At 48.8% G+C, this 12,112-nt stretch overlaps 1 protein-coding gene across 3 annotated transcripts in view; it reads right to left on the reverse strand.

Annotated features, from left to right (window-relative positions):
• LOC129709930 (polycomb protein SCMH1-like) overlaps window positions 1-12,112 on the reverse strand; it is a 76,603-nt gene that overhangs the window by 35,167 nt on the left and 29,324 nt on the right. For all 3 annotated transcript variants that reach the window (XM_055656623.1, XM_055656622.1, XM_055656621.1), the window contains 4 exons: window positions 11,723-11,793; window positions 10,237-10,471; window positions 6,102-6,190; window positions 4,431-4,674 (listed from right to left, as the gene is read on the reverse strand). In XM_055656623.1, coding sequence (XP_055512598.1) covers window positions 4,431-4,674; window positions 6,102-6,190; window positions 10,237-10,471; window positions 11,723-11,793 — 639 coding nt within the window. The remainder of the gene's footprint in view (window positions 1-4,430; window positions 4,675-6,101; window positions 6,191-10,236; window positions 10,472-11,722; window positions 11,794-12,112) is intronic.

A 12,112-nucleotide genomic window follows, 5' to 3' on the forward strand; every position in this document is an offset into this window, starting at 1 on the left:
TACTCCAGCATTTTGTGTCTTTTTTTTTGCAATCTAGCGTCTGCAGTTCCTTGTGTCTAATTTGTCACTCAGTGAGGTTTCTGGGCTGGCAAACATTGCAGATGTCAGACTGGAAACCAGCGGCAGATGTGTACAAACATCTGATGCCAGGGGCGATGGGGAGAAGGCAGGAGAAGGGGTTGGGGGGGGAGAGAGATAGATCAACCATGATTGAATGGCGGAGTAGACTTGATGGGCCGAATGGCCTAATTCTGCCCATATCAATTACAGTATGAACATCTGTCAGTAGAGTCCAGGAAGCCATTACCTCTGGTGTCATCAGTTAACATGGCTTGTTTTAACAAAGAAAATTGGATCCAAGATACATTGTACAATGTAGAATAGATGAGGAGGATGCTTCCTGTAATGGGAGCGTCTAGGGCAGGGGTCGGCACCCTTGTTCTGCATCAGGACCAGGAGTCACGTGTGTGACCGGTTGGCAGGCCACATCTATCGCCATAGTTAATAAATAGAGGTAATATACTAACTAAATATACTAACTCAAGAAAGAGCTAGATAGGGCTCTTAAAAATAGTGGAGTCAGGGGATATAGTAGGGATTATAGGGGATATAGGGGATTATAGAAACTTACAAAATTCTTAAGGGGTTGGACAGGCTAGATGCAGGAAGATTGTTCCCAATGTTGGGGAAGTCCAGGACAGGGGGTCACAGCTTAAGGATAAGGGGGAAATCCTTTAAAACCGAGATGAGAAGAACTTTTTTCACACAGAGAGTGGTGAATCTCTGGAACTCTCTGCCACAGAGGGTAGTCGAGGCCTGTTCATTGGCTATATTTAAGAGGGAGTTAGATGTGGCCCTTCTGGCTAAGGGGATCAGAGGGTATGGAGAGAAGGCAGGTACGGGATACTGAGTTGGATGATCGGCCATGATCATATTGAATGGCGGTGCAGGCTCGAAGGGCCGAATGGCCTACTCCTGCACCTAATTTCTATGTTTCTATGTTTCTATATGGGGAGAAGGCAGGAACGGGGTACAGATTGGGGATGATCAGCCATGATCACATTGTAGGGCCGAATGGCCTTCTCCTGCACCTATTGTCTAAATTAGTAATAATACATACTAAAAATCATACTAACTAGTGTGACACTTGGTGTCGTTTTCACGTGTTTTTCAATTATTTTTCTGCAATTCCCAGATCCCTAGCCTGCCGTGGATCTAGCTGCAGTTCGCAGGTTGCATGCATGCCCCGGGACTGGCTGTAGCGGCCAGATCCCTCGCTTGCCCCAGGACTGGCTGTAGCGGCTAGGTCGCAAAAACTAATTGAAAAAAAAAAAAACGCCTGCGGGCCGGCTGATTTCGGGTTAACGGGCCGCATCCGGCCCCTGGGCCGCATCTGGCCCCTGGGCTGTAGGTTGCCGACCCCCTAGTCTAGGAACTTAAACTTATGTCCTCTGGTTCCTGGTTCCCCGACTCTGTGTAAAATGGGCATCAACCCGATCTATTCCATTCATGATTTTGTACACCTCTATAAGATCACCCTCATCCTCCTGTGCTCCATGGAATAAAGTCCTGGCCTGCCCTAGAGCTCAGCCTGGCAACGTGCTTGTAAATATTCCTTATGCCCTTTCCAGATTGACAACATCTTTCCTATAACATGGTGCCCAGAAATGAACACAATAGTCTAAATGTGGCCTCACCAGTGTCTAATACCGCTGAAACATGGCCTTCCAGCGTCTGAAATCAACGATGGCGAGGATTAACTGAGCTTCCTCATACGTATCTCACAAAATGTGTAGGAAGGAACTGCAGATGCTGGTTTACACCGAAGATAGACACAAAGTGCTGGAGTAACTCAGCGGGTCAGGCAGCATCTCTGGAGGGAAGGAATGGGTGACGTTTCGGGTCGAGACCCTTCTTCAGACAGAGCAAGAGAGGGAAACTAGAGATATGTGGAAGGGCAAGGTGTGAAAAGGACAGATCAAAGGAGAAGATGCTCAAGGAACTGTGCAATGGAGATTATATCACAACACATTGACTAGGAGAGATTTGGTGGTGGGATTCAAGGAGGTAGTTCCAAGATGGAAGTCCTTTGGGGAGAACTCATTGGGCAGAAAGATGTGGTGAACTGGGATGGTTTTGAGAGAGGAGCAGTTTAGTTCAAGAATACAGGATGGAAGGAGGCCCTTCAGCCCACCGAGCCCGCACTGCCCAGCGATCCCCACAAACACTTACACTCACTCACTCCAGGGACAATTTACAATTTTTTCCGAAGGCAATTAACCCACAAACCTGCATGCCTTTGGAGTGTGGGAGGAAACCGGAGCACCCGGAGAAAACCCACATGGTCACAGGGAGATGGTGCAAACTCCATACAGACAGCACCTGTAGTCAGGATCAAACCCAGCAACTCTACCGACTGAAAAAGGGTCTCCACCCGAAACGTCACCCATTCCTTCTTTCGTGAGTCTTTCATCTATGGAGCGAAGGAATAGGTGACGTTTCTGGTCGAGACCCTTCTTCAGACCCGAAACGTCACCTATTCCTTCGCTCCTTCGCCTCACCCACTGAGTTTCTCCAGCATTTTTATCTACCTTCGATTTTTCCAGCATCTGCAGTTCCTTCTGAAACACAAATGCCAGGGAGTGTATTTCACTGCATTGCATGGAGACACCACCTCACCCACAGAAGGGCTTCAAGTCCAATCCACCCCTGGGGAAGTCCAGGACAAGGGGTCACAGCTTAAGGATAAGGGGGAAATCCTTTAAAACAGAGATGAGGAGAACTTTTTTTCACACAGAGAGTGGTGAATCTCTGGAACTCTCTGCCACAGAGGGTAGTTGAGGCCACAGTTCATTGGTTATATGTAAGAGGGAGTTAGATGTGGCCCTTGTGGCTAAAGGGATCGGGGGGATGGAGAGAAGGCGGGTACGGGATACTGAGCTGGATGATCAGCCATGATCATATTGAATGGCGGTGCAGGCTCGAAGGGCCGAATGGCCTCTACTCCTGTACCTAATTCTATGTGTCTATGTTTCTATGTTTCTTCAGCACAACTGTAGTTGTGCATTTTGCAAGATTAATGTCCACAATCCTTGTGTAACTGAGACAAGCTCTCGACATTCCAGCGAGTCGCACAGTTCGATTGTTAACGGTGTTGGCACTAGTAACCCACAATTAAACCCTACACCGTAAATCACAAGCAGGGCCCTGCGAGAATTTCCCCAATCCAAACCAGTGCCCCACGATATCACTTTCCAGAGCATTACCACAGTCATCACATCGTTAAAACTGCGGCTGACTCCGAATTAAAGAATGGAAGATGTTAACTCTTCAGACACCCCCCGGATCAGAACCCAAGCGGGCGGTGAAGTCTGTAGAGAGCTGATGAACAACCTAGCATGGCAACAGGCCCTTCGGCCCATGCCGACCATCGATCACCCTAGTTCTATGTTGTCCCACTTTCCCGTCCCCTCCCTACACACGAGGGGGCAATTTATAGAGGACCAATTAACCTACAAACCCGCACGTGCGACTTTGGGATGTGGGAACTCCACATAGACAGCACCCGAGGTCAGGATCGAACCTGGCCCTCTGGCGCTGTGAGGCAGCAACTCTACCCACTGCGTCACCGTGCTGCCCTGAAACCACTTTGACATTTCTATCCTTCCTTATGACACATTTGTGGAATTTACAAATGTATAGATATGTATAGATATTGAGTTGCTGTCTTGCTACCGGACCACCCAAACTTGTCTTATCATTGTCACGGACTTCATACGTGACAGGAGCAGGATTAGGCCATTCGGCCCGTCCAGTCTACTCCGCCATTCATTCACGGCTGGTCTATCTCTCCCTCCTAACCCCATTCTCCTGCCTTCTCCCCGTAACCCCTGACACCTGCACTGAACTCTGAACATTAATAACCCATTATCTATTATTTGCACTTGATCAGTTTATTTATTCATGTGTGTGTATATATTTATATAATGGTATATGGACACACTGATCTGTTCTGTAGTCACTGCCTACTGTGTTCTGTTGTGCTGAAGCAAAGCACGAATTTCATTGTCCTATTAGGGACACATGACAATAAACTCACTTGAATCTTGAATCTTAATCAAGAATCTATCTATCTCTGCTGTAAAAATATCCACTGACTTGGCCTCCACAGCTGTATGTGGCTTTGGAACTGTGGCAGCAGCAGAAATGTGGTGACTCTTGTGTTGGCATGGACTCGATGGGCCGAAGGGCCTATTGCCATCCTATGTTGTTCAATCAGAAACGTGGCGACTCTTGTGTACTGTTGAGGTGCGTTGTACGACTTTATCGGGCTGTACCCAAAGCAAAACATTTCCCCGCACATGTCTCAGCAGAGCATCATTGAAACATTGGAAGCCCGTGGTCTAGACGGGCGTCTAGACAGGTTTTACCTTTGGCTCCGGGCGGCTGCAGGTTGTCTCCAGTCATCGAACACCACCCGACGGGGAAGATGTCTCCAGAATCGTAGCGACACCAGTAATCGAACGCTCCCCTCCAGCCGTCGAACGTGACCAGGACCTCGCAGCCCCTGACATCCCCGATGGTGGCGGGACAGATAAAGTGTGGGTTCTTCCTGTCAACAGCCTCCAGCTTCATGCCCACCTTGCAGTAGTTCTGTGAGGGCGATGGCGGCTCCTGTGTACGACACAAGGGGACTGGATCAGGGGACGCCACGGGTCAAACCCTGGGCCGCACCCAGACCACCCGCTACCGGGTAGCGTTGCAGATATCTCGACCTCCATCCAAGGCAGGAAAGATCACATCTCCGTAGCAAAAGGGGGTCCAGTGTGGGGAGACCTTCGTGGGCGTGGGGGGGGGAACAAAGGAGGGACCAGCGTGGAGTACATTATCGGTGCCCTTTAGGTGGCCACTCTTTGCATACCTTGGGTAATCAAAACAAAGAATTCATTCATCCATTCACGACCAACTCCAGGAACTCAATGGGCAAAATTTGGGAGAAGTCTTCCATTAAGAAAGGGCAAGAATGGAACGCATTAAGAGGCGGCACGGTGGCGCGGCAGGTAGAACCGCTGCCTCACAGCGTCAGAGACCCGGGTTTGATCTTGACCTCGGGTGCTGTCTGTGTGGAGTTTGCACGTTCCCCTTGAGACCGCGTGGGCTCAAGTTTCCTGCCACATCCCAAAGACGTGCGGGCTTGTACCCCTGGTGTGTAGGGAGTGGATGGGAGAGTGGAGACAACATGGAACTAGTGTGAGCGGGAGATCGACGGTCAGTTAGCTTGGACACCATGGTCAGCATGGACTCGGTGGGTCACAGGGCCTGTTCCCCCTGTGCTGTATCGTTCAATTATTCAATCGAGGAACACACAAGGGGTCAGGAAACGGAAGTGGGAAGGACACGCCTCTTTGTAAGAGCAGCAACCTCTTCAGGCTGCTACAGAAACAGATATTAATAGACAATAGACAATAGGTGCAGGAGTAGGCCATTCAGCCCTTCGGTCCAGCACCGCCATTCACCATGATCACGGCTGATCATCCACAATCAGTACCCCGTTCCTGCCTTCTCTCCATATCCCCCGTCTCCGCTATCTTTAAGAGCCCTATCTAACTTTCTCTTGAAAGCATCCAGAGAATTGGCCTCCACTGCCCTCTGAGGCAGAGAATTCCACAGACTCACAACTCTGTATGTGAAAAAGTGTTTCCTCATCTCCTAAATGGTTTACCCCTTATTCTTGAACTGTGGCCCCTGGTTCTGGACTCCCCCAACATTGGGAACATGTTTCCTGCCTCTGGCATGTCCAAACCCTTAATAATCTTATATGTTTCAATGAGATTCCCTCTCATCCTAAATTCCAGAGTGCACTCCTCAGTCTGATTCCAGTGGATCATGGTGTCCCACAGAGAATTGGGGTTCTAATCTGTTCACTGTGTCTAGTGGGACACTCGTGTGGGCACCACACGACTTGTGAGCAAGTTGGGCCGATGCTGGATGACTCTACGACACAACGCCTTCAATCACACTCGCCATGGCCACTGGGGGAAGTGTCAGGGATGTGTGCGAGTGTGGAATCTACAAAGCCTTCAAGTCTAAAGAATGCCCACCTTGTGAAATATTCTGCCTGGCGCCATTTCTGCTCCGCTCAAAGTCTTGAGTAAAAACATGGGCCACGAAGATGCGTTCAGTCGAAATCCTCGGTTGAAAAAGAGAAGATTGCAAGAGATTATTTTCCTGTGCAGTATCTCACTCACAACACTGCATCCACACTTGAACGAGGGATGCTCTCATCTGCACTAAATGCCTGAATACTGTAAGGTCTAGGTTCAGGAATAGCTGCTTCCCTACAGCCATCAGGCTATTAAACACTGCAACAAATAAGCTCTGAACTGCCAAATACTATATTATTATTGCTATATTTGTTATTTATTCAACTTTTTTTCTCTTCCCCTGTTATAAACAGTGTTTACATCGTCACATATTCTGTTGTGCTGCAGTAAGTAAGGATTTCATTCTCCCATCCATAGAAATTAGAAACATAGAAATTAGGTGCAGGAGTAGGCCATTCGGCCCTTCGAGCCTGCACCGCCATTCAATATGATCATAGCTGATCATCCAACTCAGTATCCTGTACCTGCCTTCTCTCCATATACCCCCTGATCCCCTTAGCCACAAGGGCCACATCTAACTCCCTCTTAAATATAGCCAATGAACTGGCCTCAACTACCCTCTGTGGCAGAGAGTTCCAGAGATTCACCACTCTCCGGGACACATGATAATAAAACTCTTGACACTTGACTCCCTTAAACGTTGGGATAGTCCCAGCCTCAATTACCTCCTCTGGCAGCTCGATCCATACACCCACCACCCTCTGTGTGAAAATGTTACTCCTCAGGTTCTTATTAAATCTTTCCCTCTTCACCTTAAACCCATGTCCTCTAGTCCTCGATTCACTACTCCATGGTCTGCTGAATCTATTCATCTCATGGTTTTGTACACCTCTATAAGATCACCCCTCCTCCTCCTGTGCTCCAAGGAATAGAGGCCTAGCCTGCTCAACCTGTCCCTATAGCTCAGGCACTTGACTCCTGGTGACATCCACATAAATCTTCCCTGTCCAGCTTGCATTGTCTTTCCACTGACTGGTTAGCATGCAACAAAAGCTTTTCGCTGTACCTCAGTACACGTGACATAGAAACATAGAAATTAGGTGCAGGAGTAGGCCATTCGGCCCTTCGAGCCTGCACCGCCATTCAATGTGATCATGGCTGATCATCCAACTCAGTATCCCGTACCTGCCTTCTCTCCATACCCCCTGATCCCCTTAGCCACAAGGGCCACATCTAACTCCCTCTTAAATATAGCCAATGAACTGGCCTCAACTACCCTCTGTGGCAGAGAGTTCCAGAGATTCACCACTCTCTCTGTGTGAAAAAGGTTCTTCTCATCTCGGTTTTAAAGGATTTCCCCCTTATCCTTAAGGTGTGACCCCTTGTCCTGGACTTCCCCAACATCGGGAGCAATCTTCCTGCATCTAGCCTGTCCAACCCCTTAAGAATTTTGTAAGTTTCTATAAGATCCCCTCTCAATCTCCTAAATTCTAGAGAGTATAAATAAACTGACAATAAACTAAACTGAACTGATCCCTATTCCAGGGCAGTTAAAGAGGTGGAGGTGCCACTAGAGTCTGCCGCCCAGAACCAGGATAACATGTCTAAAGGAAGGAACTGCAGATGCCGGATTACATCAAATATAGACACAAAATGCTGGAGTAACTCATCCGGACAGGCAGCATCTCTGGAGAAAAGGAATAGGTGACGTTTTCGTGTCGAGACCCAGGTTCGATCCTGACTACGGGTGCGTGTCTGTACGGAGTTTGCACGTTCTCCCCGTGACCTGCGTGGGTTTTCTCCAGATGCTCCGGTTTCATCTCACACTCCAAAGACGCACAGGTTTGTAGGTTAATAATAACAATAATAATAATAATATATTTTATTGTCATTGCCCATAAGTGCAACGAGATTTGGACTGCAGCTTCCATCCGATGTCATAACATAAATAACAAATAAAATAATTAGCTAATAAAATTTAGATTTAGGCTTCGATAAAAATTGTAAAATGCAAGGGCAGCGCGGGTGTGCGGGGATCGCTGGTCGGCACGGGCTAGGTGGGCCGAAGGGCCTGCTCCAGTGCCGTATCTCTAAACTAAACTAAAAATAAAAAAATGGGCGACGTTTTGGGTCAAGTGGTCACCCATTCCTGCTCTACAAGAGACACTGTCTGACCCGCTGAGTTACTGCTGCATTTTGTGTCTAACTTTATTAGAAACGGGATTACAGCTGCCATCCTCTCAAGATGAAGCTCTCAAATCACAAGAGATTCCATCGTGACACGTGCTCACACAGATGTTTTCCATCAGTGGTCTTAGAAGCTGCCAGAATATTCTAGCAACCTCCGACTGCCTCTTGTCCCCTTGCCCGGTATGAAATAAAAAACATTTTTTGTAACGATAGCTTGTGGATTTTTCCTTTTAAAGTTACTCGGGCAGGTTTCACGGGGATACATTCAGTTCACTTTAGTTTATTGTCACGTGTACCGAGGTACAGTGAAAAGCTTTTCTTGCGCGCTAACCAGTCAGCGGAAAGACAACGCATGATTACAATCGAGACGTCCACAGTGTACAGATACATGATGAGGGAATTCATTGCCACAGAAGGCTGTGGAGGCCAAGTCAGTGGATATTTTTCAAGGCGGAGATTGATAGATTCTTGATTAGTACGGGTGTCAGAGGTTATGGGGAGAAGTCAGGAGAATGGGGTTAGGAGGGAGAGTCAATCAGCCATGGAGTAGACTTGATGGGCCGAATGGCCTAATTCTGCTCCTATTCCTCACGAACTTGAGATTAGTGAATACCCCAAATGCAGGCAAATGGGCGGCATGGTGCCGCAGCGGGTAGAACTGCTGCCTCACAATGCCAGAAGCCTTGGATCGATCCTCACCTTCGGGTGCTGTCTATGTGGAGTTTGCACGTTCTCTCTGTGACCGCGTGGGGTTTTTCCCCAGGGGGGGGGCTCTGGTTTCCTCCCACATCACAAAGACGTGCGGGCCCCTCTGTAAATTGCCCCCTTGTGTGTAGGGAGTGGATGAGAAAGTGGGATAGCATAGAACTAGCGTGAGCGGGCGATCGATCGCTGGTCGGCGTGGACTCGGTGGGCCGATAGAAGCAGCATCTTTCAAACTGTCCATCAACCTTCCAGCCACTGACCACTGGAAATGTCCACCCCAATATATGGCGGACACTAGAGAGGGTGGTGGACAGAGGTACTGACCTCCCCACCATCGAAGGGGTCTACAGGCGTCGCGGCCTCAATAAGGCAGCCAGCATCATCAGAGACCCTGGCCACGCACTCATCTCACCCCCCGCCATCGGGAAGAAGGTACAGGAGCCTGAAAACCGTGGCCTCCAGGTTGAAGAACAGCTTCTTCCCAACAACCATTAGGCTCTTGGATACTGCACAACACTGACCTCAGCAACTGTGGGCCAGTTCATTGGCTATATTTAAAAGGGAGTTAGATGTGGCCCTTGTGGCTAAAGGGATCAGGGGGTATGGAGAGAAGGCAGGTACAGGATACTGAGTTGGATGATCAGCCATGATCATATTGAATGACGAATGGTGCAGGCTCGAAGGGCCGAATGGCCTCTACTCCTGCACCTATTGTCTATGTTTCTAACACTGACTGTGTCTGAGGTTGCACCACTATCGTTGCAGAGTAGTACAGTTATTAATTTATTTCATCATTGATCAGTATATATTTATCCATGCGTTATGGCATAATTGGCCTTCTCTCCAGAGATGCTGCCTGTCCCGCTGAGTTACTCCAGCATTTTGTGTCTGTCTTTGGTTTAAACCAGCACCTGCAGTTCCTTCCTGCACATAATTGACATGGTGGAATCAATCAGTGGAACTTATGCCCCTGGGCCCCCGGATGAAGGGTTGTGAATTGTGAAGCCAGAGGAAGGAATGTAGACTGACATAGACACATAGAAAATAGGTGCGGGAGGAGGCCATTCGGCCCCTCGAGCCAGCACTGCCATTCAATATGATCATGACTGATCACCCAAAATCAGTACCCCTATTCCTGCTTTCTCCCCATATCCCTCGATTCCGTTAGCTCCTCAGAGCGAAATCTCTCTTCAAAACATCCAGTGAATTGGCCTCCACTGACTGTCGCTGGTCTTACCGAGGGGAGGTTGCAACATCCCGGAGTTCCTCTCGCAGTTGCCGATGGGCTGGATGTCAGAGGAGTAGACCAGGCGCCAGAAGTCGTTCTTGTTGTCGCTGCCGTCGAGCCGGAGACGTAGCCGGGCGCCGGTGATGCCCACCACCGTGGCGATGCAGGTGGACGTGACGTTGCGGGGGTCCTTGGCTTCCAGCTTCATCCCGATCTTGAACTCGTTGACCGGCGGGATGCACGACTGCGGGCGCGCGGGGAGGGGAGGGAGGAAAACAAAAATAGAGGTTCCGTTTATGATGGATGTAGTCAACCAAAGTCAAACGTAATCCCACTTGGCCGATTTTTTTCGGTGGCTGCACGCCATCATTGACTGACGTATTAGGTCACCGAAAAATCTGCGCCGTGACGTGGCGTGACGACGTTTTGACGCGCGTTGTTTCTTTCAAGTGTCGCAACATTTTTTTTTGTCGCCGCTGGATTTTGAAATGTTGAAAATCTTTTGGCGACACTGAGAAAAATCGCCGAAAAAAATCGGCAAGTGGGACAGGCGATAGTCACAAAATGCTGGAATAACTCAGCGGAACAGGCAGCATCCCTGGGGAGAAGGGATGGGCGACGTTTCGGGTTGAGACCCTCCTTCAGTTACTTAAGGGCCTGTCCCACTTGCCGATTTTTTTCGGCAACTGCCGGCGTCATATCGGTGTCGCCAAAAGATTTTGAACATTTCAAAATCCAGCGGCGACGAAAAAAAATGTTGCGACACTTGAAAAAACACCGCGCGTCCATACGTGGTCACGCCGCGAATTTGTCGGTGACATGATATGTCAGTCAAAAAATCGCCAAGCGGGACAGGCCCTTTAGATTCACAGGAAAGGGAAACGAGAGATATAGGCAGCGTTAGAGAGAGATGTAGAACAAATTAATGAAAGATACACAAAAAAAGTGACGGTGATCAAGGAAACAGGCCATTGTTCGCTGATTGCTGGGTGAGAACAAGAAGCTGGTGCAACTTGGGTGGGGGAGGGATGGAGAGAGAGAGGGAATGCCGGGGTTACTTGATGTTAGAGAAGTCAATGTTCATACCACTGGGTGTAAGCTGCCAAAAGCAAAATATGAGGCGCTGTTCCTCCAATTTGCGTTTAGCCTCACTCTGACAATGGAGGAGGTCCCAGGACAGAAAGGTCAGTGTGGGAATGGGACGGAGAGTTAAAGTGTTTAGCAACCGGGAGATCAGGTAGGTCGAAGGTGTTCAGCTGTTCAGATATTCCTCTCTCCCCCCCGAATCTCAGACGGGGTACTGATTGTGGATGATCAGCCATGATCACAATGAATGGCGGTGCTGTCTCGAAGGGCTGAATGGCCTCCTCCTGCACCCATGTTTCAATACATCAGTGTATACGATGCGTAGAGTCCATGTACACTGTAGACCACCTCAGCCGACACACACACACATGCTTACAACACTATAATACAATGGAAAGGGTGTTTTTACCTGTTTGAAGCAATATGAAGGAGCAGCCACAGCTCCCGTCTCCTTAAGGTATTTGTCCCAACTGAAATGGCCTGAAAACAGAAACAAAATTCAACAATAGCAGAAGGAAGAATAAAGTCGACTATATAAGAATCCTGGTCGACTATCAGAGTCAACATTCGCAACGGTTAATAAAATAGGTGGCACAGCAGTAGAGTTACACACTTATGCATGCCCCTGTCCCACTTAGGAAACCTGAACGCAAACCTCTGGAGACTTTGCACCCCACCCAAGGTTTCCGTGCGGTTCCCGGAGGTTGCAGGAGGTTGCAGGTAGTGGAAGCAGGTAGGGAGACTGACAAAAACCTCCAGGAACCGCACGGAAACCTTGGGTGGGGCACAAAGTCTCCAG

This window comes from Leucoraja erinacea, chromosome 26, assembly GCF_028641065.1.
Source record: "Leucoraja erinacea ecotype New England chromosome 26, Leri_hhj_1, whole genome shotgun sequence".
Taxonomy (NCBI): domain Eukaryota; kingdom Metazoa; phylum Chordata; class Chondrichthyes; order Rajiformes; family Rajidae; genus Leucoraja; species Leucoraja erinaceus.